At 33.3% G+C, this 12,486-nt stretch overlaps 2 protein-coding genes across 3 annotated transcripts; both read right to left on the bottom strand.

The window, feature by feature from the left end:
• Positions 1-328: 328 nt before the first annotated feature.
• On the bottom strand, positions 329-1,137 carry LOC100779794 (40S ribosomal protein S16). Its single transcript, XM_014778166.3, has one exon. It carries the CDS (start codon positions 998-1,000, stop codon positions 530-532), a length of 471 nt encoding a protein of 156 aa, XP_014633652.1. The 5' UTR covers positions 1,001-1,137; the 3' UTR covers positions 329-529.
• Positions 1,138-2,832: 1,695 nt separating this feature from the next.
• On the bottom strand, positions 2,833-5,475 carry LOC100810104 (glycine-rich RNA-binding protein 4, mitochondrial). 2 transcript variants are annotated; one of them, XM_014778167.3, is made up of 4 exons: positions 5,236-5,475; positions 5,087-5,155; positions 3,159-3,244; positions 2,833-3,073 (listed from the first exon to the last, which is right to left on the bottom strand). In XM_014778167.3, the coding sequence occupies exons 1-4, from the start codon at positions 5,363-5,365 to the stop codon at positions 2,966-2,968; spliced, it is 393 nt and encodes a 130-aa protein (XP_014633653.1). In that variant the 5' UTR covers positions 5,366-5,475; the 3' UTR covers positions 2,833-2,965. The 2 variants fall into 2 exon arrangements, with proteins under 2 accessions (XP_014633653.1, XP_003528518.1); XM_003528470.5 differs by having other exon boundaries at positions 3,159-3,265; positions 5,236-5,455.
• Between the last annotated feature and the right edge of the window lie 7,011 nt (positions 5,476-12,486).

The raw sequence follows: 12,486 nt of genomic DNA, 5'->3' as shown, positions 1-12,486 counted from the left end.
TATCACAACCCAACCAAAACTAATCTTAATTTGAACCAAATAAGCACTTTTCTAAATTCAACATACTAAAAGATCCAAATTGCCACGCCAAAGCTAAATCAAAAGAACACTTGAAAGTAATGCAAAACATACTACATAAGCCAATTATAATCCATTGCCCTAGGCCCCTAGGATGCACTGGCACATCCAATATTTAAGTTTGTTAATTTGGCCTAACACTCATAAGAATTCCCCATTCCACAAGCGTTGACTCGCGCTTAATTCCAACATTCCCAGAACAATTCCAACAGGCACAAGAAAATGCCCTAACATTTCAAACTAGAATTTATAACAATAATAATCCGTACCTTCATATTACCTAAACAGAAAAAGTTGAATCAAAACAAGAATCCATAATCCAACCATTATAAAAAAAACGATCAAAATTATAAAACTACCAAAACCACCAACAAAAGTTTTCATTTTTTCCACAGCATAAAACATGAACCGAACCAAAAACAAAAAAACACAAAAACACCACCATTCTCCTTCAACGGTAAGACTTCTGGAACCTCGCACGTGCGCCACGCCCACCAAACTTCTTGGGCTCGCAGCGCCTGGGATCCGCGACGAGCAAGGTACGATCGTACCTCACCAGAATGTCCTTGATCTCCTTCTTACTCTGTTCATCAACGTACTTCTGGTAGAACGCGACGAGCGCCTTGGCGATGCTCTGGCGAATGGCGTAGATCTGGGAGGTGTGGCCGCCGCCCTTGACGCGGATGCGCATGTCGACGCCGGCGAAGCGGCTCTTTCCCAACAGGAGGATGGGCTCGAAGGCCTTAAAGCGGAGGATCTCCGGCTCGACGAGCTCGATGGGGCAGCCGTTGATCTTGATGAGGCCGCGCCCGCGCTTGCAGTAGGTCACGGCCACCGCCGTCTTCTTGCGACCGAAGCACTGCACCTGCTCCAGCGCCGCTTGCCCGTGTTGCGGCTGCGACTGAGGCTGCGGCTGCGACATTGTTGGTTTGGTTCGTTGTGTTGAGTTGCTCTGCGAATTGGAAAACCCTAATTCGGAGCGGTGAGGGAAGTGGGGTTGGGAGAAGGGGCGAGAGGGAGCTTATATAAATAGCAGGGTTTTTGGAGGTCGTGGAATGGACCTTGTGTCATGGTATAATGTGACATGGGCCCGGCCAACAAATGACAAAAGTGGAAATTGCTATATACACCATCCATTTTTTTTATAAGTACATCCCCAATCCCCCCCTTTCCATTATATCCTTTACTTAAAGGAATACATCCCTGGAACCCATTTTCCTTTCTGGAAGTGTCTTTTGGAAATATCATATATCTATTCTAGAAATATATTTCCTTAGTATCCTTTTTAATATTTGTTCTTGGTATCTTTTTTATAATTCATTGTATATATCTACCTTTTTATGAATCATTGAATTGGAATATGATATGTGAACAGTCAACCAAAAGGTAGACATAGTAGATAAAGAAAACTATGTGTACCAATACATAGTAGATGAAGGTAGTGTATTGTTGGACACATTGGAGAAGGTGTGCTATGAGTATAAATTGGTAGCAAGCCTTGATGGAGGATGTATAATCATGTCCATAGTCAAATACTACACCAAAGGTGATGCACAACTCACAAAAGAGTTTTTGAAGGATAATTGAAATTTATATAATGAAGATGGGGTTCAAAATTAGGATTTAAAAAATAATATAAAGTAGAATAAAAATAAGATTTTAGATATGATTTAAGGAACACTATTGATAGGATGAAAATAAGACTAGCAAACACAGGATGTAAGATAAGCATTGATAACATCTCTAAGTATGTTACTACTAAAAATGTCTTTCTAGAATAACATATTTTTGGAAATATGATATATGGTTCCGAAAATATATTTTCATAATAGATATATGGTATTCTAAACAACAATCCCAAAAGGATAACGGATACCCAAGGGTGTACTTCTTTAAGGAAAACTAATCATTTATGCACAGGTTGCTCCGTTTCACTCCCCTATTTTTTTTTTTTGTTTAGTATAAAAAATTATTTGTATTTTTTTAAACTAGTTTTTTTATGAATAAAAAGTATCTTTTGTGCTATTTTCTTTCTCTTCTCAAATTCTCATTTTGCCTTTATGTAAGCAACGTGTCAACAATATAGAATAGCTTAAGCATATCTAATTGATTAATAATACAAAATCTCTTATAAGAAATCAAACTTTTAAATAAATTTTCATATAAAATTTCTTATACTACTTAAATTATTCTATCCATAACTTAATTTTGTGTGATAAATTTTGTCAAGTTTCTTAGTCTCTCCCACACTCCTATCTATATGTATGCTTTCAATCTCTCTTCTCACGTATCTTCCTGCTGTTTGTGCTATGAATTAATTTTTAATCTAATCAGAATAAATGATTCCATTGAAACAATTTTTGTAGTTGATTACATTGTTTGATTGAATATTTTTTTTGGTTTTTTTGTTGGATCATCACTATTCCCTGAGTAATGGCAATTGGATCTATTTATCCCATAACTTTCTAATTCATCCATAAAATATTTCTTAAACCTTTGGATCAAAGGGAGCAACTCCAATGGGTGAGTCAACCTTGCTTCTTCCACGTAAACCATGTCAATCTTGGAATATCTAAACTGATTAAAAACAGATTAACAGATTTTTTATATATCGTTATTTTGAGAATGGTGGTGCGTGTGTATTCGTGTAAATCTATCATAGTAAATTGCTTCTCAATCGACGCTCGTTCGATTGGAAATCGGGGTAGAGCATGTGGGGATAGGGGGTTTCGTGAGAACTGAAGGGTGAGAAAGTTTAAGTTCGGAATTACTCAAAATTTTAAATTATTAAACTAAATAAATATTTTATGGTAAAATAATTGACACGCGTCAACCTTTAAATGCTTGGGGGATTGATGTTGGGGAGGATATAGCATTTCTCTTAATTTTAGTGCCTATTCACATGTCCAATATCTGAAAGTCGAGGAACTACAACAGGTACACCACGGGCCTTCTCAAGAGCAAAATTTATCCTCAATGGTCTACCCAACAGTGCCTGCAAATAAAACATCACAAATAAAACATCACCTTCAGAAGGAATTTCTACGGGCAATGATGTAATGTGGAATTATTTGTCTGACCTTTCCATCCATTGCATCCTTTGCACATTTAGCATCATCTTCATTTGAAAAAATGACAAATCCAAAGCCTCTAGACCTGCCACTGTCTTTATCATACACTATCGTCACTACAAGAAAAGGATCCAAATAACTTAGAGCAGATGATCTCATTAACAGAATCAAGGGTAACTATATTGTATATTGAATTGACGTGAATCAATGGAAAGGAACAAATAAGACTATGGAAAAAATGCAAGTGGTCCTCAATGTGTAGCCCAAAATAACTAAAGCCAACTAAAAGCTCTCAATTACACAATGCCAAACCAGAACATAAGTTATGGTTTCCACCAAGGTTTTAAATTGCAGTCACAAGTGTGGTTGGTTTGGTCGCAATCCTCAATGTTGCAAACAAATGCGTTGTAGAGAGCTCAAAAACCTAGTGTCCACAATTGCAAATATGGGTGATTTTTTAAAACCTAGGTTTCGACATTTGAATTGCCAAATGTGCATGGTTCAAACAACACTGAATTGGACTCTTTTGTTTCACTTACAGGTATTTAAAGCACAGATGATTCCAAATTTTGGACACATTAAGTTCTGTGATCACTCCTTGTGTTGCACAACGTGTTTGTTAATTTAATCAAATCAAATCTAATCTAATATATGAAGTGCAGATGTTTGAAATAATAATTTAATATAAATAACAGTAGAAGATCTTAATGAGCATTAAACAATAGTTAGCAATGCCACTGACAAACCCTTTAGCAGTCTTTTTATTTTTGGCTCACACCGTTTTGCTCCATGCATCCTCTGTTCTCTCTTTCCTTTGCCTTTTTATACACACGGGCTATATTTTAGGTATGAAAAACTTAATTAAGCCTTTTTTATATTACCAAATCATTGTTTCACCTTTCTGCGTTTGTGTGGATTCTGATTTTTATCAAAATTGGTCCTACCAGATATGAGAGGAATCATTAATTTGCTCTCTCAGGAGACCAACACAGGAAATGGGGGAGGTGAATGTCACCAAAGAAAATGGCAGAGTTGGGGGTATTTACGGGGTAACAGCTCAGGAGAACAAATTGGCCAACATCAAAACAGTTTTAGCAATGCATACCAAGTCAGGTGAGAAGTAGGTGGCGATAATGGCAATGTTGAAGAAAGGTCTCATCAAGAGACATGGGGGAAATACGATAACGACGACACTAATAGTGAAGGTAAATCACAGACACGAAGTAGCAGAGGGAGATTTCCACTGGCGATTGAGAGTCACCCAAAAAACTACTCTCAAGTGCAGGTCTTAGGAAGCTGCGGGGGGGGGGGGGGGGGGGGGGGGGGGAATAGGAGATGAATTGAGGAGGAGTTGTAGATGAATCCTGATGTGTTTCTTTTTTACTACTATACTATTCTCTCTACAATCCTGATCTACTGATATTTTTAAGTTAAATCCATTGTCGATTGAGCATCACATTGTAAATATAGAACAAACATCTTTCAGCTAATTAAGCCATCAAAGTTTTACATCAAACACAATATCAAAACTAATCTCTACTAAAAGGTGGTTAGCTGTCTAGCTTCAAAATTATATCACATGTTTTAATTTACATAATTCGTTCAAACTATAGGAAGAATTTGCCCTTAATTCTTAGATAAGATCAAATTTCTACAAACTACATTCATATAAAGTGTTGGCTCCACTCTCTGGTAGGTTTAAAATATTACTAGTCTACTACCATCAAAGCAAAGGGGCATATTATGCAAACAAACAAGGCAAGGCACAATTTAAAAGCTTAATAATATAATGACACCTAATCAAGAAGAGTATTAAATTTGATATGTTACAAGAATCACGCTTCTTAGACAAGCATTTGTCCCAATTTTTTTGTAACAACACTTGGAAAATGGAAGAGAGAGACATAACGTCGAACACATGGAATAAAAATATATACCTTCAGTGACGTCCCCGAAGGAAGAGAAAGCCTCTTTGAGGGACTTGTGGTCCACTGACCATGACAACCCTGAAACGATCTCAGAGTCAATAAACGAAGGAAGAATGACACAACAGGAGAAGCAAAATGGAAGAGAGACAGAGAGAGACCTCCCACAAAGAGCTTGTTGGAGGAAGCATGAGAGGGGGGAGAACAGTAGAATCGACATTGAGTTTGAGGAGGAGAAACGTGGAACCTTTTCCAAATGGTTGTGGCAAGAAACGCCACACACTTCTTCATATTTCCAAATATACAAAGCAATCAACCACGTCTGTGTTTCTTATTTGTCTCACACCAAGCGTTGGACTCACCCTAATTTTTTTTAATGAAACCCTAAGTTTCATTTTGGTATTTTCAGTCAACAAGTTACTACTCCTGTTAATTTTCAAATTTTAAAATACTTATCTTAAAATAATACTAATCATTTACCCGTACATATGCACTTTACTTTCATTCCGCTATTTTTTTTAGTATAAAAAGTTATTTGTATTTTCTAAATTATTTTTTGATGAATAAAAATGTGTCTTTTATGTTGTTTTCTTTCTTTTTTCAAATTCTTATTTTGTCTTTATTTAAACGTGTCAACAATATAAAATAGCTTAAACATATAATTGGACCGACAATTTGTTTATTTAAAAAATAAACAAAAATAACTTATAAACTTTAATAATTTTACCTTATTCCACTATAATTTAATTAATGAACAAGATGTACACACATTATATTGTTATTTAATCACAAAATTATCATAATAAATTTATTATTTTTTATAACAATTGTTTTATAAGTTATATGGGAAAAAATTATGATTGATTAATGATACCAAAACTTTAACAAATAAAATAAAAAAATGAGAGATATGAAAAGAATAATAGTAATATCACATAATTGTCATGAGTTATCTTCTCACAACATTCAAGAGAGTTCATGCACTTTTTCTATGCATGCCAATTGTGAGCCTCCCCAACAAATATCTTATCCATTCATGGAAGTGCAATGTTTGTCATTGAAGTTCAAACTTTAAAGTTTAAAGGTTTTCTGTTGTCCTATTGTGTTTCAAAGTAAAATATCTTGTCAGAATTGTATAATTATATATACTTCAAAATTTAACCTAACAATTGATTAAAATACCAATTCTAGCTAAGAAGGTAGTTAATTCCTTAAAAAAGAAAAAAAAGGTAGTTACTAATTGATTAATAATACAAAATCTTTGATAAGAAATCAAACTTTTGAATAAATTTTCTTATTAAATTTCTTATACTACTTAAATTATTGTATCCATAACTTATTTTGTGTCGTAAGCTTTGTCAAGTTTCTTTTTAATCTAATTGTTAAGGAGAATAAATGATTCTATTGAAACTATTTTTGTAGTTGATTACATTGTTTGATTGAATATTTTTTTTGGTTGGATCATCAGAAGTCCGTAAGGATGGCAATTGGATCTATTTATCCCATAACTTTCTAATTCATCCATAAATAAATCCAGCCAAAATATCCAATTATAAAATAAAATAATGGATTGCATAGACTGAGTCAATACTATTATTGGATGTTTAGTGAACCGTCCAAGGCTCCGTATAAGAATGTTCTAGTAAGAAGTATAGTATAACATCATCTCAAATGTAGCTGCATATAGGTTCAAAAAGTGTAATACATTACAATGCTGGAGGAAATTGGTTAGTATATAGCTATTATATATACCTTATAGGTTTTTGAAAACCTCTTTGAAAACTAGGTTGCTGGTAGAGGTCAAGTCAAGTGTATAATTAAAATTAATTTTTTATGTATATGTTGTAATTAGTGTATAAAATAATTATTCCATGTTTGTTGCCAAACTTTGGGTTAGTAAAACAAATCGCTCTCTTAGATAATGTCATGTGCCTCAGTCCTTTACTTCCTTGATTGCTTCCACAAATTCTTTATCATCTTGTAAAAACCCCATGGCGAAGCATGCTTCTCTCCAGGTAGGATGAGGTTGGGCCTTTGCAAGCCCTAAGGATCATCCTCAACTTAAGTAGAATAATTCTCTCTCATGCAGTGCGTGAAACCCATATTAGCCTGCCAATAGTGTATCTTTTTTCCTAGGTTTCCATATATCTTTTTTTTCAAACATAGACAAACTTAGAAACAAATTCAGCATAAGTAAGATTTCTCGCTTCAGCTAAGCTTTTATTTGTGTTATCCAAGGAGTGAACTTTGAATCGGAGATGCTTGGCTTAGATAGTACATCATCAATCTCTTCATGGTCTTGGTAAAAGACAACATGTTATCCTGGAAGGGTGGAAATGTAGTGTAGTCTTTCAACAACAAACTTTTCTCCCATGAATTGGGAAACCAAAGATTATCCAACTAGTTTCGCAAGGAGAAATGTATCTGTTTTCAAGACAATCACTCGTTAAATTAATTTGTTTGATAAAAATTATATGTTACAAATTAAGCATACCTGCCCTCTACATCTTCCTTTATCTCATCAAGGTGGGTTGGAACATGCAAGGTTGCATCGTTTTCATCATGAACTATAACAACAGTTACTCTATTATATCCTTTGTTTATATACTTGAATAAATATTCAATAGAAGTGCTTTGGTTACACCATTCAACATTGATATGTGCTTGGTAGTAAGTTTGGATTGTAAGACACAATATTTCTATTATCAATTATAACCTCATTTTTTGGAATTGTTTTAGCATGCTCCCTTCTACCATAAACTGGATAACCATCTACATCCATATAACTATAATATTTATGTATGGCAATGGGGATTAAAATATCGATTAAACATGTTATAAATTATAGCTTGAATTTACACAGTACAAATCTCCACAAGATAGTACCTCAGCATCTGGAAGTAAGTCTACCATGGTGTTCATCAAACTTGAGTTAAATGAGTATTTTAAAACAATAGAATTCCTGAACTTTGGCTGAACCTTGACTTTAAGTGCAAGTGTATAACCCAGGATTTTATCGAGTGCTTCTGGAGAAGCATTCAAATCAACATCACCATCCTTTCATAGAGCATATAAGATAGGTTAATAGTTAAATTCATCCATCATGAAAAAAAAATCGAAAAAAATAAAATTCAGTTTGTAGCTTCCAGTATGTAGTAACTTATTGCTATCTTTAACCTATTAACTTAGTCAACTGAGTGACCAATTAGGTCTGTGCATTCACGGTCCAAGAGCAAAAATTTTGTGCATTCTTTCCTATCAATCACCTCAACACAGCTTGTTGATTATATTTGCCGTATGTGCACATGTGAAGGGAGTATTGTCTATATCAGTTTTCTTGTTACACTGGATGCAAGTTGCATAACACCATGAATGAATTTTCATAACAATTCTACCATTGGTACCCACGATTACACAAAAAATTTCCTGGACAAAAGAAAAGATTAATTGGATTGATAAGTAAGATTTTTTTTTGACAAAACAATGCAAAATATAAATAATTCCAGTGCCTATGAGATTTTGTTTATCTCAGAAGACTCTTTGCCTCAGCTTTGTAAAAAAATCTAAAATTGGCTAGAACCGGAAAGTTGTAAACTTGCTTGACTGCTAGAAGTGAGAACCGGCTGGACCTCGATTTTTAATTTGGTAAGTATACAAAATAAGAATTCATATTAAAAGCAAAAAAAAACATAATCAAACCAACCCAACCATAAAACTAAAAACCTTTGTTTGAATTCTTCAATTTTGGGCATTGGTTGGTTTATAAGTAGTTTTGAAGCTTGTAGTGAGTTACTTATTGTTGTTGGGTACGACCCTACAAATGAAAAAAAAAAAAAGAACATAAGATGACATTTAAACAACAAAATAATGTATTAAGTGCACATAACACAATACCTTGGGATTCTTTAATTCTAGCATGGGTCAGCGGAATAATTATTGGTCCTTCACTATTACACTCATTTAAGTACTCTAAGAATTCCATGCAATAATCTTCCGAGGGAGTACACAACACCAATTGTTCACTATTATAAACAAATGACATTAAGAGCAAAATTAGATAATCCAAGATGAACGTAAATGTAAATTACTCATAGAAATATATCACTCAACCATATATTATGTAGTTTGAAAACATACATACATTGTCAGTGGAGTGTAGCATATAGAAACCACAATTTCAAATGTAGGAATAAACTAAATGATACAACCTCAAGTCCTTTAGTTTAAAAACAACCCTCGTATTCTTTGATGAAATTTGTTGGAAGACCACCTCATCAACTACACCAATAATGTCTAATCAACCATAAAAAATAAAAACATGGTATAAAAAGATGGCTTTTATGTTTGCAACAAAGATTTAAAAAATGAGGGGCTAAAGAATAGTTGCACTCACCAACTAACAAACCGCGCTCAAGGTTACCACTAATGACATCGACAAATTTAATAAAACTATGTGTTTTTAAAGGCACATTAACCAAATCAGTTTCTCTAATAACAGTAACTCTAGTAAAGATCAATTACGGGTGTGCACAAATTTTGTATTGACCGTCATTCTTGACCACTTTAAAATTGTGCATCATATAAGTACAATTCTCTTTCACAACTGGCTTCCAAGACTTGAGTTGGTCTTGCTTACAAACTGCATGAATTTGGTCACCCTACTTATGGCAAAGCATGTAACAAATGGTCAGTGAAAAAATAATTTACTAAAGAACAAAACTAAAAAAAATGTAAAATAATTATGATACATTGGAATCTACTATAACCATCTCTGCTTGCTCAGACTTGTCCCGTGTTCCAAGAAACCAAAGATCAGTTATTCTAACAATAAGTTTCAGGGTTTCTTTAGATCCATTTATATCTTTTATATTGTCTGGAATGCGAGCCATCTTTCTATTTAAAGATGTAACAAAAAATATATCACCAATTATTACAAAAGATCTAGAACATGAGAAGTAAATTGGAAGAAATATGGATAATAATGCATTTTTTTTAAATGGTTGAAAATTTAGAAAAATAAAAAACAAATCTGAATCATAACATCACAACAACAAGCACAATTAAGTTGTTAGCCAAGAGGGTCAAAAAGACTAACAACAGGCACTCTGGAACAAAGTCAAGAGCAAAAATTAAACATTTAACAGCAGCATGACAATAGAGGAAGGGTAATCAAGTTTTCAGTTGTTGCAATAACATATTTCTCAGCTCATTAGGCAGGTACGCACTGGTTGACTCATTCAAAAATGGAAGAACGATAAAAATAGGAAGAGAGAAACCAATTTTCCACAGCCAAGTGGATTCGGAAAAAATATCCTTAAAAAAATTGAACACATCAAAACATCACTGTCACCCATGAATCAATACTCAATCCCAGTTCATATTCAGTTTTATATTGTTTTGTTATAAGTTAGAACTATCTTACTTTTCCTGTCTATATTCTTTTCTCTCCTTCCTATGTCTCAGAAAAAAGTGGGAAGCAGAATAATATTGTTTCTATTGGACTTTACGATGTTGATGTGTAAAGAATATCTTTTTATCTCTCGATGGAGAAGCGCTTTCACTGAAAAAGAACAAAACCAAGAAAATAATTAAGGAAAAAAGAACTGGGTAGCAAAAGAACCGTTTTAGAGGCCAATACTGGACTCTTTGGGGTTTATGTTGTAGAAAAAGCCTTTGTATCTCTCGATGGAGAAGCGCTCTCACGGAAAAAGAACAAAACCAAGAAAAATAATTAAGGAAAAAAGAAATGGGTAGCAAAATAATACCGTTTCTATTGGACTCTTCTGTGGTGTTGATGTTGTAAAGAATGAAATAAAAATCCTAAACTCAAAGAGCAACAACGAACGTTGAAGAGACCCTAAACTTAAAAAGCAACAACGAAACAAAACCCAGACAAAGACCCATTAAAATTACTCATTTACATAGATTTAAACCATGAAACCCTAATAGAAACCCAAAATACAACACCAACCAAGAGATGATGAAAAGAGAAAATGAAAGCTTAGGGTTGAGGTGGGAGAGAAGAATGACGATTGCAAGCAAGTCTGTGTGAGCTTTCTATGCTTCAAATTTACCATTTTAAACCAAAAAGACCATAAAACAAAAAAATTTGACACGTGTCAATAAATAAAGTGAGGTTAAAAATGTAATTTCGCTAGACTACTCCTTTATATTAGATATATTAGATGAGATATATTAGATGAGTATAATGGGTAATTAGGATGTAAAAAGAAGGGAATTAGGTGTGTTTAGCAAAAAATTGGTTTGCAAATAGCAAGTGCCAGACGAATAATTGAAGGATTTGACCTCAAATTTTTCTTGAGAACTACTATTCTCATGACCAACCCTTGCTATTGGCCTTACCCATGTGGGTAGTTTTTTTTTTTTTTTCAAAATTTCTCTTTCCACAAAAATATACTTTTGTTGTGTATTATATGCAGTGCAGCAGTGGAATCATGATTTTGCTGCATATATTTTTTCACCCCCATACTACACAAGAGAATCATGATTTCATCGTGTTGTTCAACAATAGAATTACGATTCTGTTGTGTATTGTTTTTACCCCCAAACAACACAATGAAATCATGTTTTTGTTGTGTAAAAGAGGGTGTAAAAAAATACACAATGGAATCACGATTATGTTGTGTATTTTTTTTCGCTCCCACACAATAAAACAGAATTATATTTTCGTTGTGCAAAAGGGAGGTGTAAAAAAATATACAACAGAAACATGATTCTATTGTGTATTTTGTAAAAAATACACAACGAAATTAAGTTTTCACTGTCTACTTTTTACACTCCATTTTAATTAATTTTAATTGCAAACTACCTTTTTATAAGCAATAAAATTAATTAAATATAATTTACCATTTTTAATAGTAATAAGTATTTTTTAATTAAAATTGAATTATTTGGATAAAAGTTATCATTTATAAGTGTAACTAGATTAATTATTATATGAATTATCTTTATTAACAATAATCAAATCAATTTATGATATTAATTTTATCATAATTAATTTGATTACAATTAAAAATGAAAGGAAATAAAATAGTGTGAGAGAGGAAGGAAAGTGGTGAGGGTGTCATGATAAAGAGGTGAAAGAGGAAGGGAGAAAGATTAAGGATGTAAAAATACTCAAAAGGATAACAATATTCATTTGCTAAGGCTTGGTAGTGCCAATAGCATTTCTAGCGGTGACAATAACAATGCCCTTTGTCTCTAGTCTCTTCTTTTGGGACTTTATTTGATATTGGCAATACTCTCCAATTTACGATTTAAACCTCCCAATTTTTTTTAAAATTTTTTTGGTGAAAATATTTGTTGGAAACATAATTTTTTTTTTATTATGTGCACATAATAGAAACATGTTTTGTTGTGTGTATGAGTGAAATAAACAAATCAAAGTTATG

The sequence above is a fragment of the Glycine max genome, chromosome 7 (genome assembly GCF_000004515.6).
Source record: "Glycine max cultivar Williams 82 chromosome 7, Glycine_max_v4.0, whole genome shotgun sequence".
In the NCBI taxonomy this organism is placed as follows: domain Eukaryota; kingdom Viridiplantae; phylum Streptophyta; class Magnoliopsida; order Fabales; family Fabaceae; genus Glycine; species Glycine max.
This window is presented reverse-complemented; position numbering and strand designations above follow the sequence as displayed.

Excerpts from the sequence above, each read along its gene's own strand:
- LOC100810104 (XM_003528470.5), bottom strand. The coding sequence starts at position 5,365 with ATGAAGAAGTGTGTGGCGTTTCTTGCCACAACCATTTGGAAAAGGTTC. Across the intron at positions 3,266-5,086 it reads CTTCGGGGACGTCACTGAAG|TGACGATAGTGTATGATAAA; the intron begins GTATATATTTTT and ends CTTTTCTTGTAG. Across the intron at positions 3,074-3,158 it reads AGGATGCAATGGATGGAAAG|GCACTGTTGGGTAGACCATT; the intron begins GTCAGACAAATA and ends TTTTATTTGCAG.
- LOC100779794 (XM_014778166.3), bottom strand. The coding sequence starts at position 1,000 with ATGTCGCAGCCGCAGCCTCAGTCGCAGCCGCAACACGGGCAAGCGGCG.